Below are 13,879 nucleotides of genomic sequence, written 5' to 3' on the forward strand. Positions count from 1 at the left end.
CTGGCTGACTGGCTGGTAGACTGGCTGGTAGACTGGTAGACTGGCTGGCTGGCTGACTGTCTGGCTGGCTGACTGGCTGGTAGACTGGTAGACTGACTGGCTGGTAGACTGGTAGACTGACTGGCTGGCTGGCTGGTAGACTGGCTGGTAGACTGGTAGACTGGCTGGCTGGCTGACTGACTGGCTGTTAGACTGGCTGGCTGGCTGACTGGCTGGCTGGATGACTGGCTGGCTGACTCGCTGGCTGTGGCTGGCTGGCTGACTGGCTGGTAGACTGGCGGGCTGGCTGGCTGACTGACTGACTGGCTGGCCTACTGGCTGACTGGTAGACTGGCTGGTAGACTGGTAGACTGGATGGCTGGATGGCTGGCTGGCAGACTGGTAGACTGGCTGGTAGACTGGCTGGCTGGCTGGCTGGCTGGCTGACTGGCTGACTGACTGGCTGACTGGCTGGCTGACTGACTGACTGACTGACTGACTGGCTGACTGACTGGCTGGCTGACCAAACAACTGTTACATCTCCACAGCACTGGAAGATGTTGATTCTATTGATTTTAGGAACACAAAAAACAACAGGATGTTTATTTGACAGTCCTTCCTGTCATATTTCATAACTGGGGATTGATATTCAATCTGGGGATTGATCAGGACGGGAAAACATCAGATATGGGCCGAGATTCAATCCAATTGTGTTTGTAAACAATGCAGCTTTTAAGGGCAAACGTTACCATGTTGTCACTGATCACATTCAAGGTAAATGTGGCAGATGTCAGCCCAATACCTTCAAATGTCACGCTTTAGCATCCCAGGCATGATATCTGTTCTAGAGTCAACATGAGAAATGTTCCAGAACATTCCCATAGACATAGATTCTGTAAAGCAGACATTACATGGATAAAGTGGCTTCCTCTCCTCTGCACTGCAATGTGATAGAGCTGGACGAATCAGGCTAGAGAAAACACCAGGCTTCCTCTCCTCTGCACTGCAAGATGATAGAGCTGGACCAATCAGGCTAGAGAAAACACCAGGCTTCCTCTCCTCTGCACTGCAAGGTGATAGAGCTGGACGAATCAGGCTAGAGAAAACACCAGGCTTCCTCTCCTCTGCACTGCAAGGTGATAGAGCTGGACCAATCAGGCTAGAGAAAACACCAGGCTTCCTCTCCTCTGCACTGCAAGGTGATAGAGCTGGACGAATCAAGGCTAGAGAGAACACCAGGCTTCCTCTCCTCTGCACTGCATGGTGATAGAGCTGGACGAATCAGGCTAGAGAAAACACCAGGCTTCCTCTCCTCTGCACTGCAAGGTGATAGAGCTGGACCAATCAGGCTAGAGAAAACACCAGGCTTACTCTGCAAGGTGATAGAGCTGGACGAATCAGGCTAGAGAAAACACCAGGCTTCCTCTCCTCTGCACTGCAAGGTGATAGAGCTGGACGAATCAGGCTAGAGAAAACACCAGGCTTACTCTGCTCTGCACTGCAAGGTGATAGAGCTGGACGAATCAGGCTAGAGAAAACACCAGGCTTCCTCTCCTCTGCACTGCAAGGTGATAGAGCTGGACCAATCAGGCTAGAGAAAACACCAGGCTTCCTCTCCTCTGCACTGCAAGGTGATAGAGCTGGACCAATCAGGCTAGAGAAAACACCAGGCTTCCTCTCCTCTGCACTGCAAGGTGATAGAGCTGGACCAATCAGGCTAGAGAAAACACCAGGCTTCCTCTCCTCTGCACTGCAAGGTGATAGAGCTGGACGAATCAGGCTAGAGAAAACACCAGGCTTACTCTGCTCTGCACTGCAAGGTGATAGAGCTGGACGAATCAGGCTAGAGAAAACACCAGGCTTCCTCTCCTCTGCACTGCAAGGTGATAGAGCTGGACCAATCAGGCTAGAGAAAACACCAGGCTTCCTCTCCTCTGCACTGCAAGGTGATAGAGCTGGACCAATCAGGCTAGAGAAAACACCAGGCTTCCTCTCCTCTGCACTGCAAGGTGATAGAGCTGGACCAATCAGGCTAGAGAAAACACCAGGCTTCCTCTCCTCTGCACTGCAAGGTGATAGAGCTGGACCAATCAGGCTAGAGAAAACACCAGGCTTCCTCTCCTCTGCACTGCAAGGTGATAGTGATAAGGAGAGGACAGGAGACAAGGAGAGGACAGGAGACAAGGAGAGGACAGGAGACGAGGACAGGAGCGGACAGGAGACAGGGAGAGGACAGGAGACAAGGCGAGGACAAAGAGACAAGGAGAGGACAGGAGACAAGGAGAGGACAGGAGAGGACAGGAGACAAGGAGAAGACAGGAGACAAGGAGAGGACCGGAGACAAGGGGAGGACAGGAGACAAGGAGAGAACAGGAGACAATGAGAGAAGGAGAGGACAGGAGACAAGGAGAGGACAGGAGACAAGGAGAGGCAGCTGGTTCAATCCCAGTATGCCAATCATGAGGTCTCTCCTGGAGTCAATATGAATGCTTTTGTAGTGATGATTACCCTCTCACTCCTTCACAGTGATGATTACCCTCTCACTCCTTCACAGTGATGATTACCCTCTCACTCCTTCACAGTGATGATTACCCTCTCACTCCTTCACAGTGATGATTACCCTCTCACTCCTTCACAGTGATGATTACCCTCTCACTCCTTCACAGTGATGATTACCCTCTCACTCCTTTACAGTGATGATTACCCTCTCACTCCTTTATAGTGATGATTACCCTCTCACTCCTTCACAGTGATGATTACCCTCTCACTCCTTCACAGTGATGATTACCCTCTCACTCCTTCACAGTGATGATTACCCTCTCACTCCTTTATAGTGATGATTACCCTCTCACTCCTTCACAGTGATGATTACCCTCTCACTCCTTTATAGTGATGATTACCCTCTCACTCCTTCACAGTGATGATTACCCTCTCACTCCTTCACAGTGATGATTACCCTCTCACTCCTTCACAGTGATGATTACCCTCTCACTCCTTCACAGTGATGATTACCCTCTCACTCCTTTATAGTGATGATTACCCTCTCACTCCTTCACAGTGATGATTACCCTCTCACTCCTTCACAGTGATGATTACCCTCTCACTCCTTCACAGTGATGATTACCCTCTCACTCCTTTATAGTGATGATTACCCTCTCACTCCTTCACAGTGATGATTACCCTCTCACTCCTTCACAGTGATGATTACCCTCTCACTCCTTCACAGTGATGATTACCTCTCACTCCTTTATAGTGATGATTACCTCTCACTCGTAATAGTGATGATTACCCTCTCACTCCTTTACAGTGATGATTACCCTCTCACTCCTTCACAGTGATGATTACCCTCTCTTTAGTAGTAGTGAGTAGGAGGGTAGACAGAGAGGTGAAGAGGAGAGAGGAGGGTAGACAGAGAGACGAGGAGGAGAGAGGAGGGTAGACAGAGAGACGAGGAGGACAGAGGAGGGGTGAAGATGATTGAATAGAGAATAATATAAATGACAGCCCCAAACAGTCTCCCCCTTCTCTACTCCCTCTCTCCCGGGTTCCTAGTGCTGCCATGGCAACTTCTAGGAGGGTTAAGATGGCTGGTTCTGTGATGAGTCTTTGTCGTTAGACAAACCGCTGCTACTGTGGCTACAGACAGACAGACAGACAGACAGACAGACAGACAGATTGTGGCTCCATCCCAAATATGTTTAAATGGTATGAAAGTGCAGTATACACTTTATGCACCCTAGAAAGAAGGAGAACGGAGGGGGCAAGACCCTTTAGGGATGGAGGAGAGAGAGAAAGGGGTGAGAGGAAGGGAGCACAGTCCCAAACCTGAAGATGGACAGATCAGAGAGCGGAGAGGATAGATGCGTAGTTCTCCTTCACTCCGTCTCAGTATTGATGTTGATTAGGATGTGTTTATTGAATTGTTCTTTCTCCCTCTCATACCCCCCTCTCTCTCTCTCTCTCTCTACCCCCCCCTCTCTCTCTACCTCTCCCCCCTCTCTCTCTCTACCTCTCCCCCCTCTCTCTCTCTACCTCTCCCCCCTCTCTCTCTCTACCTCTCCCCCCCTCTCTCTCTACCTCCCCCCTCTCTCTCTACATCTCCCCCCCTCTCTCTCTACCTCTCCCCCCTCTCTCTCTACCTCCCCCCTCTCTCAATTCAATTCAATTCAATTCAAGGGCTTTATTGGCATGGGAAACATGTGTTAACATTGCCAAAGCAAGTGAGGTAGACAACATACAAAGTGAAAATATAAAGTGAAAAACAACAAAAATTAACAGTAAACATTACACATACAGAGGTTTCAAAACAGTAAAGACATTACAAATGTCATATTATATATATATATACAGTGTTTTAACTCTCTCTCTCTACCTCTCCCTCTCATCCCCACTCTCTCTCTCTACCTGACCCCCCCCCCCCCCCCGCCTCTCTAGGAGTCTCAGGGTCCGTCTATCTCTCTGGCCTCTACCAAAGTCTGTAATTCATTGGCTGAAGGGGATGGACCAGTCACTGAATGTAAGCAATGATCTCTCTCTCTCTCTCATTTATATATATATATATATATATATATACAGTGCCTTGCGAAAGTATTCGGCCCCCTTGAACTTTGCGACCTTTTGCCACATTTCAGGCTTCAAACATAAAGATATAAAACTGTATTTTTTTGTGAAGAATCAACAACAAGTGGGACACAATCATGAAGTGGAACGACATTTATTGGATATTTCAAACTTTTTTAACAAATCAAAAACGGAAAAATTGGGCGTGCAAAATTATTCAGCCCCCTTAAGTTAATACTTTGTAGAGCCACCTTTTGCTGCGATTACAGCTGTAAGTCGCTTGGGGTATGTCTCTATCAGTTTTGCACATCGAGAGACTCACATTTTTTCCCATTCCTCCTTGCAAAACAGCTCGAGCTCAGTGAGGTTGGATGGAGAGCATTTGTGAACAGCAGTTTTCAGTTCTTTCCACAGATTCTCGATTGGATTCAGGTCTGGACTTTGACTTGGCCATTCTAACACCTGGATATGTTTATTTTTGAACCATTCCATTGTAGATTTTGCTTTATGTTTTGGATCATTGTCTTGTTGGAAGACAAATCTCCGTCCCAGTCTCAGGTCTTTTGCAGACTCCATCAGGTTTTCTTCCAGAATGGTCCTGTATTTGGCTCCATCCATCTTCCCATCAATTTTAACCATCTTCCCTGTCCCTGCTGAAGAAAAGCAGGCCCAAACCATGATGCTGCCACCACCATGTTTGACAGTGGGGATGGTGTGTTCAGCTGTGTTGCTTTTACGCCAAACATAACGTTTTGCATTGTTGCCAAAAAGTTCCATTTTGGTTTCATCTGACCAGAGCACCTTCTTCCACATGTTTGGTGTGTCTCCCAGGTGGCTTGTGGCAAACTTTAAACGACACTTTTTATGGATATCTTTAAGAAATGGCTTTCTTCTTGCCACTCTTCCATAAAGGCCAGATTTGTGCAATATACGACTGATTGTTGTCCTATGGACAGAGTCTCCCACCTCAGCTGTAGATCTCTGCAGTTCATCCAGAGTGATCATGGGCCTCTTGGCTGCATCTCTGATCAGTCATCTCCTTGTATGAGCTGAAAGTTTAGAGGGACGGCCAGGTCTTGGTAGATTTGCAGTGGTCTGATACTCCTTCCATTTCAATATTATCGCTTGCACAGTGCTCCTTAAGATGTTTAAAGCTTGGGAAATCTTTTTGTATCCAAATCCGGCTTTAAACTTCTTCACAACAGTATCTCGGACCTGCCTGGTGTGTTCCTTGTTCTTCATGATGCTCTCTGCGCTTTTGACGGACCTCTGAGACTATCACAGTGCAGGTGCATTTATACGGAGACTTGATTACACACAGGTGGATTGTATTTATCATCATTAGTAATTTAGGTCAACATTGGATCATTCAGAGATCCTCACTGAACTTCTGGAGAGAGTTTGCTGCACTGAAAGTAAAGGGGCTGAATAATTTTGCACGCCCAATTTTTCAGTTTTTGATTTGTTAAAAAAGTTTAAAATATCCAATAAATGTCGTTCCACTTCATGATTGTGTCCCACTTGTTGTTGATTCTTCACAAAAAAATACAGTTTTATAAATTTATGTTTGAAGCCTGAAATGTGGCAAAAGGTCGCAAAGTTCAAGGGGGCCGAATACTTTCGCAAGGCACTGTATCTAGAATCTTCATGTACCCCTTCTATTTCTCTTTATTTTTCATTCCTCTCTTTTGAAATTCAACTCCTACATATCACAACTCCTACATTTAACAACTCCTACATATCACAACTCCTACATTTAACAACTCCTACATTTAACAACTCCTACATATCACAACTCCTACAAAACGATCTCTAACTTCCTTTAAACACAGAGACATACAAATCCACAAGTTTATCAGACAGGGGAAGTAGATAAAGGGCCTCATTGTATCCCTTTTAACTCTCACATTTTCTTTCTCCCTCCCTCCCTCCCTCCCTCCCTCCCTCGCCCCTCCCTCCCTCCCTCCCCTCCCCCCTCCCTCCCTCCCTCCCCTCCCCCCTCCCTCCCCCAGCTCAGCCAGTAGTAGAGGATGAGATCCCGGCGGTGCCTGTCTCCATATCAGAGCGCTACAGAGTGGGACGTACTTTGGGAGATGGTAACTTTGCGGTGGTCCGGGAATGTGTGGAACACTCTACAGGCAGAGAATACGCCCTGAAGATCATTAACAAGGGCCGACGCCGGGGCAAGGTGAGGGGGGGTAACAGGGGGGGGGGGGGGGGGGGCAACAGGGGGTGTGGGGAGGGGGAGAGGGGAGGGGGAGAGGGGGTAACAGGGGGTGTGGGGAGGGGGAGAGGGGGTAACAGGGGGTGTGGGGAGGCGGAGAGGGGAGGGGGAGAGGGGGTAACAGGGGGTGTGGGGAGGGGGAGAGGGGGTAACGGGGGTGTGGGGATGCGGAGAGGGGAGGGGGAGAGGGTGTAACAGGGGGTGTGGGGAGGCGGAGAGGGGAGGGGGAGAGGGTGTAACAGGGGGTGTGGGGAGGGGGAGAGGGGGGATTGGGGGTAACAGAGGGAGAGGGGAGAGGGGAGGGGGAGAGGGTGTAACAGGGGGTGAGGTGGGGGAGTTGGGGTAACAGGGGGTGACGGGAGGGGGAGGGGGTGTAACAGGGGGGTCGGGGTAACAGGGGGTGAGGGGAGGGGGAGAGGGGAGGGGAGGGGGAGGGGGTGTAACAGGGGGAGAGAGGAGGGGGAGAGGGTGTAACAGGGGGAGAGGGGTGGGTAACGGGGGGAGGGGGTAAGGGGGGTGAGGGGAGGGGGTAACGGGGTGAGGGGAGCAAGGAGGTCAATATGGGTAGGACGGTTGGGGGGGCAAAGGGAGAAGGAGTCAATTATGCTCAATAAGGGTGAGAGGGATCAAGAGGGGTCAATGAGGGTGGGAGGTGGCTCTTTTCCAGGGCACATCCACATTTTATTATATATTTTGTAGGTTTACATTAATATAAACATTGATTTATTTTTCTGAATTAATATTTAGTTTGGCTGTGTTAGTAGTGTTGATAAGTACAGGAGCTGGTCTCTAACGGTCTGTCTCATCTCCTTCTCCACTTCCTCATCCTCCTGTTCCTTCTCATCCTCTTCCTCCCCTCATCCTCCTCCTCCCCCCAACAGGAGCAGATGATCCAGAATGAGGTAGCCATCCTCAGGAGGGTGAAACACCCCAACATTGTCCTGCTGATTGAGGAGATGGACACTTACAGCGAGCTCTACCTGGTCATGGAACTGGTTAAGGTACGCAGCCCTGGGGGGTGTGTCTCTGTTATACCTGGGGTATAGCCAGGGTAAAGCCTCCAGTCATGACTGTTGTTCCAGAACCAGGAGGAGTCTTGACAGTTACAGGAGGAGTCTTGACAGTTACAGGAGGAGCCTTGACAGTTATCAGGAGGAGTCTTGACATTTACAGGAGGAGCCTTGACAGTTATCAGGAGGAGCCTTGACAGTTACAGGAGGAGCCTTGACAGTTACAGGAGGAGCCTTGACAGTTACAGGAGTATTGACAGTTATCAGGAGGAGCCTTGACAGTTACAGGAGGAGCCTTGACAGTTAGAGGAGTCTTGACAGTTATCAGGAGGAGTCTTGACAGGTACAGGAGGAGCCTTGACAGTTAGAGGAGTCTTGACAGTTATCAGGAGGAGTCTTGACAGTTACAGAAGTCTTGACAGTTACAGGAGGAGAGTCTTGACAGTTACAGGAGAAGTCTTGACAGTAACAGGAGGAGCATTGACAGTTAAAGAAGGATACTTGACAGTTACAGGAGGACTCTTGACAGTTACAGGAGTCTTGACAGTTACAGTAGGAGTATTGACCGTTACAGGAGGAGCCTTGACAGTAACAGGAGGAGCCTTGACAGTTAGAGGAGTCTTGACAGTAACAGGAGGAATCTTGACAGTTACAGGAGGAATCTTGACAGTAACAGGAGGAGTCTTGACTGTTACAGGAGGAGTCATGACAGTTATCAGGAGGAGACTTGACAGTTACAGGAGGAGAGTCTTGACAGTTAAAGGAGGAGAGTCTTGACAGTTACAGGAGGAGTCTTGACAGTTACAGGAAGAGTCTTGACAGTTATCAGGAGGAGTCTTGACAGTTATCAGGAGGAGTCTTGACAGTTACAGGAGGAGTCTTGACAGTTACAGGAGGAGTCTTGAAAGTTACAGGAGTATTGAAAGTTTTCTCATTTTAATGACTGTGTGTGTGTGTGTGTGTGTGTGTGTGTGTGTGTGTGTGTGTGTGTGTGTGTGTGTGTGTGTGTGTGTGTGTGTGTGTGTGTGTGTGTGTGTGTGTGTGTGTGTGTGTGTGTGTGTGTGTGTGTGTGTGTGTGTGTGTGTGTGTGTGTGTGTGTGTGTGTGTGTGTGTGTGTGTGTGTGTGTGTGTGTGTGTGTGTGTGTGCGTGTGTGTGTGGAGCCTATTTTAAGCTGTTGCTCCACTTAGTCCTCTCAGGGACCCTGACAGGAAGGGTGTGTGTGTGTGCGTAGATTAATGTGTGATGTGTGTCAAGTGAGAATTGAGGACACCTCTGCTTCCTCAGGACACTGCTTCACACACAGTTTCTTTGAATAATCACAAACAAAAACCATCCTTCCCAATTGGCATTGTATTAATATTGTTGCATGTCATTGTGTGTTTTGTCCACAGGGGGGCGATCTGTTTGATGCCATCACGTCCACTAACAGATACACAGAGAGAGACGCCAGCGGGATGCTGTACAACCTGGCCGACGCCATCAAATACCTCCACAGCCTCAACATCGTACACAGGGACGTCAAACCAGAAAACCTACTGGTACGTCATGTACGTGTGTGTGTGTGTGTTTGTGTGTGTGTGTGTGTGTGTGTGTGTGTGTGTGTGTGTGTGTGTGTGTGTGTGTGTACCCTATAATGACAAAGAAAAGACAGGTTTTTAGAAATGTAATTAACAATAAAAAAATCTGAAATATCACATTTACGTAAGTATTCAGACCCTTTACTCAGAACTTTGTTGAAGCATCTTTGGCAGCAATTACAGCCTCAAGTCTTATTGGGTATGACACTACAAGCTTGGCACACCTGTATTTGGGGAGTTTCTCCCATTCTTCTCTGCAGACCCTCTCAAGCTCTGTCAGGTTGGATGGGGAGCGTCACTGCACAGCTATCAGGTCTCTCCAGAGATGTTTGATCGGGTTCAAGTCCGGGCTCTGGCTGGGCCACTCAAGGACATTCAGAGACTTGTCCCGAAGCCACTCCTGTGTTGTCTTGACTGTGTGCTTAAGGTCGTGGTCCTGTTGAAAGATGAACCTTCGCTGCAGTTTGACGTCCTGCGTGCTCTGGAGCAGGTTTTCATCAAGGATCTCTCTGTACTTTGCTCCGTTCATCTTTCCCTCGATCCTGACTAGTCTCCAAGTCCCCACCACTGAAAAACATCCCCACAGCATGATGCTGCCACCACCATGCTTCACCGTAGGGATGGTGCCAGGTTTCCTCGAGACGTGACCTTTGGCATTCAGGCCAAGGAGTTGAATCTTGTTTCTCATGGTCTGAGAGTTTTTAGGTGCCTTTTGGCAAACTCCAAGCGGCATGTCATGCCTTTTACCAAGGACTGGGTTCCATCTGGCCACTCTACCACAAAGGCCTGATTGGTGGAGTGCTGCAGAGATGGTTGTCCTTCTGGAAGGTTCTCCCGTCCGTTCTTGGTCACCTCCCTGTCCAAGGCCCGGTTCGAAACTTCTTCCATTGAGTTCATGGGGACCTTCAATGCTGCAGAAATGTGTTGGTACCCTTCCCCAGATCTGCGCCTCGACACCATCTCGTCTTGGAGCCCTATGGACAATTCCTTCGACCTCATGGCTTGGTTTTTGTTCTGATTTGCACTGTCAACTGTGGGATCTTATATAGACAGGTGTGTGCCTTTCCAAATCATGTCTAATCAATTGAATTTACAACAGGTGAACTCCGATCAAGTTGTAGAAACATCTCAAGGATGATCAATAGAGAGAGAGAGAGAGAGAGAGAGAGAGAGAGAGAGAGAGAGAGAGAGAGAGAGAGAGAGAGAGAGAGAGAGAGAGAGAGAGAGAGAGAGAGAGAGTCCCCCCTGCAGTGATGCAGTCATCTCTCCCTCTTTCTTCCTTCTGTCTCTATCTTCACATCTTTCACACTCCTACACACACACACACACACACACACACACACACACACACACACACACACACACACACACACATACACACACACATACACACACACACACACACACACACACAAAAATGACTCAAGTAAAAGTGAAAGTCACCCAGTAAAATAGTTATTGAGTAAAAGTATTTGGTTTTAAATATATATATACTTAAGTATCTAAAGTAAAACTACAAATCATTTAAAATTCCATACATTAAGCAAACCAGATGGCACCATTTTCTTGTTTTAAAAAATGTATTTACAGATAGTCAGAGGCACACTACAACACTCATTATTTACAAACAAAGCATTTGTGTTTAGTCAGATCAGAGGCAGTAGAGATGTTCTCTTGATAAGTGTGTGAATTGGACCATTTTCCTGTTAAAATGTAGCGAGTACTTTTGGGTGTCAAGGAAAATGTATGGAGAGAGAAAGTGCATTATTTTCTTTAGGAATGTTGTAAAATTTGTCTAAAATAAAGTAAAATAGGCCCCTTTTTTCTCCACTTCCTGTCTGAATGACATTCCCAAAGTAAACTGCCTGTAGCTTAGGCCCGGAAGCCTGGATATTCATATAATTAGTACCATTAGAAAGAAAACACTTTGAAGAGTGTAGAACTGTTAAAATAATGTCGGAGAATATAACACAATAGGAGAAAATCCAAAGAAAAACCAACCGGAAATGTTTTTTTGAGAGAGACCATGCTCTTCCATTGGCAAGTATATAGTCATATTCAATTCTAGCTTCCACTTGGAGTCAGCAGTCTTTGTTCAAGGTTTCAGGCTTGTAACTTGAATAACGAAGAAGAAATAACAGTTTTAGTGGAAGGACACAGTCTTGGAAATGTGTGTTTTGGCTCGACAAGACAAGATGCACCTGTAAAATGGGTTTCCTATTGAACATACTTCTTTCAGTAAGAAATATTATAGTTTGATTACATTTTAGGGAATCTGAGGAGTAAATAGAAACGTATTTTGACTTGTTGAAACAAAGTTTAGGAGTAGATTTTCGGATTCCTTTTTCTGCATGTTGCCAGCAGCATACCACGCTGCATACCACCCTGCATACCACCCTGCATACCACCCTGCATTATCACCCTGCATACCAATGCTGGCTTGCTTCTGAAGCTAAGCAGGGTTGGTCCTGGTCAGTTCCTGGATGGGAGACCAGATGCTGCTAGAAGTGATGTTGGAGGGCCAGTACGAGTGGACTACTCAAATCGATGGCGCCAACTAAACAAACTTTTTGGGAGATAAAGAAGGATTTTATCTAGCAAAACAACACTACGTGTTATAGCTGAGACCCTTTGGATGACAAATCATAGGAAGATTTTCAAAAAGTAAGTGAATATTTCATCGCTATTTGTGAATGTATGAAACCTGTGCCGGTCGAAAAATACAGAGCAGTTAGATTAACAAGAATTTAAGCTTTCAGCTGATGTAAGACACTTGTATGTATCTAAATGTTTAATCATACAAATTATTATTTATAATATATATATGTATATACATACACTATGTATCTAAATGTTTAATATCCATCATTTGTATGATTATTTATTTGAATCGCGCATCCTCCGGTTTCACCAGAAGTTTAAGCGGGACGTAGTAGTACTTTAAGTGTTTTTACTGTTTTTTACTTTACACCAAAAGTCCCCAAAGACTCGGAGATCTCTAACTCACCTTTATAAAAGACAAAAGTAGCTACATGACTGAATCATGTCATGAATCATGCCACATAAATGTTTTGCGGAAGTATTCACTGGAAGTATTCAGTGCATTACAGTGACCACATGATAGATATTCTAGTATTAACTATATTATATTTTTAATGTTACATCTCTCCTCTCCTCTCCTCCCCCCTCTCCCTTCTCCTCTCCTCTCCTCTCCATTTCTCCTCCTCTCCTCTCCTCTCCTCTACCTCTCCTCTCCTCTCCTCTCCTCTCCTCTCCTCTCCTCTCCTCTCCTCTCCTCTCCTCTCCATTTCTCCTCCCCTCCTCTCTACTTCTCCTCTCCTCTCCTCTTGTCTCCTCTCGTCTCCTCTCCTCTCCTCTCCCCTCTCCCTTCTTCTCTCCTCTCCCCTCCAGGTGTATGAGCATGCTGATGGCAGTAAGAGTCTGAAGTTGGGAGACTTTGGTCTGGCCACGGTAGTAGACGGACCTCTCTACACAGTCTGTGGGACACCCACATATGTAGCACCCGAGATCATCGCAGAGACAGGGTACGTGTGTGTCTCCTGACCCCCCCCTCTCTCTCTCCCTCTCTCCCCCTCTCTCTCTCTCTCCCTCTTCCACCTCCCTTTCTCTCTCCCACCCCCCCTCTCTCTCTCTCTCTCTCTCCCTCCCTCCTCCACCTCTCTCTCTAACTCTCTCTCCCTCTTCCTCCCTCTCTCTCTTCCACCTCCCTCCCTCCCTCCCTCCCTCCCTCCCTCCCTCCCTCCCTCCCTCCCTCCCTCCCTCCCTCTTTTTCTCTGTCTCTCTCTCTCTCTCTCTCTCTCTCTCTCTCTCTCTCTCTCTCTCTCCTTCCTGTCTCTCTCTCTCCCTCGCTCTTTCTCTCTGACCTGTGTATTCTCTCTCTCTTTGTGTTCTAGGTATGGCCTTAAGGTAGATATCTGGGCAGTAGGAGTCATCGCCTACATCTTGTTGTGTGGCTTCCCTCCCTTCCGCGGGTAAGATCAACTGAATCCTGACTGCACAGTTATGGTGAAGTACACAAACAAACTGTCCCGCTGTATACGCAATCCCTTTCCAATCTGACATGTAATACTGACAAAAAAAAACGTCTTCATTTTGATGAATCAACGTCTGGAGTGGAATCCAGAGCTTCAGTGATTGGTGCCGTACCCTGTCATGTGGTTGGAAGGAGGCAGTGCTGAATCTCTGAGCCCAGAGAAAGGCTATCGGCATGCCAACAACATCGTATGGAACCAGCACTGATATTTATTTTTAGTTTCAGAGTTCTGATACAACAAAGGTGGGTTGCGTAGCAACAGCGCTAGTAGCTAGCTAACACCAGTCAGATGAGTGGAAAGCTACAAACAACGGAAGTTATATCTATTTATATCTTTATAGGTTTTTCCACATGACTGGAGTCATCTGTGTAAAACCATGGGCCTTGACAGTTGCGTGCAACAGGCATATAAGATAGCGAATGTCCTATCCAACTAACGTTGTTAGTTGACAGTAACGTTCGCTAGCTACAAGC

At 47.2% G+C, this 13,879-nt stretch overlaps 1 protein-coding gene across 1 annotated transcript in view; it reads left to right on the top strand.

Moving 5' to 3' along the window:
* LOC139417918 (serine/threonine-protein kinase DCLK1-like) overlaps positions 1–13,879 on the top strand; it is a 125,869-nt gene that overhangs the window by 90,493 nt on the left and 21,497 nt on the right. Inside the window, exons 7-12 of the mRNA XM_071166909.1 lie at positions 4,414–4,495; positions 6,552–6,727; positions 7,645–7,764; positions 9,166–9,312; positions 12,763–12,896; positions 13,266–13,343. Of these exons, the coding sequence (XP_071023010.1) occupies positions 4,414–4,495; positions 6,552–6,727; positions 7,645–7,764; positions 9,166–9,312; positions 12,763–12,896; positions 13,266–13,343 (737 nt within the window). The remainder of the gene's footprint in view (positions 1–4,413; positions 4,496–6,551; positions 6,728–7,644; positions 7,765–9,165; positions 9,313–12,762; positions 12,897–13,265; positions 13,344–13,879) is intronic.

The sequence above is a fragment of the Oncorhynchus clarkii genome, chromosome 10, assembly GCF_045791955.1.
Source record: "Oncorhynchus clarkii lewisi isolate Uvic-CL-2024 chromosome 10, UVic_Ocla_1.0, whole genome shotgun sequence".
NCBI classification, from domain to species: Eukaryota; Metazoa; Chordata; class Actinopteri; order Salmoniformes; family Salmonidae; genus Oncorhynchus; species Oncorhynchus clarkii.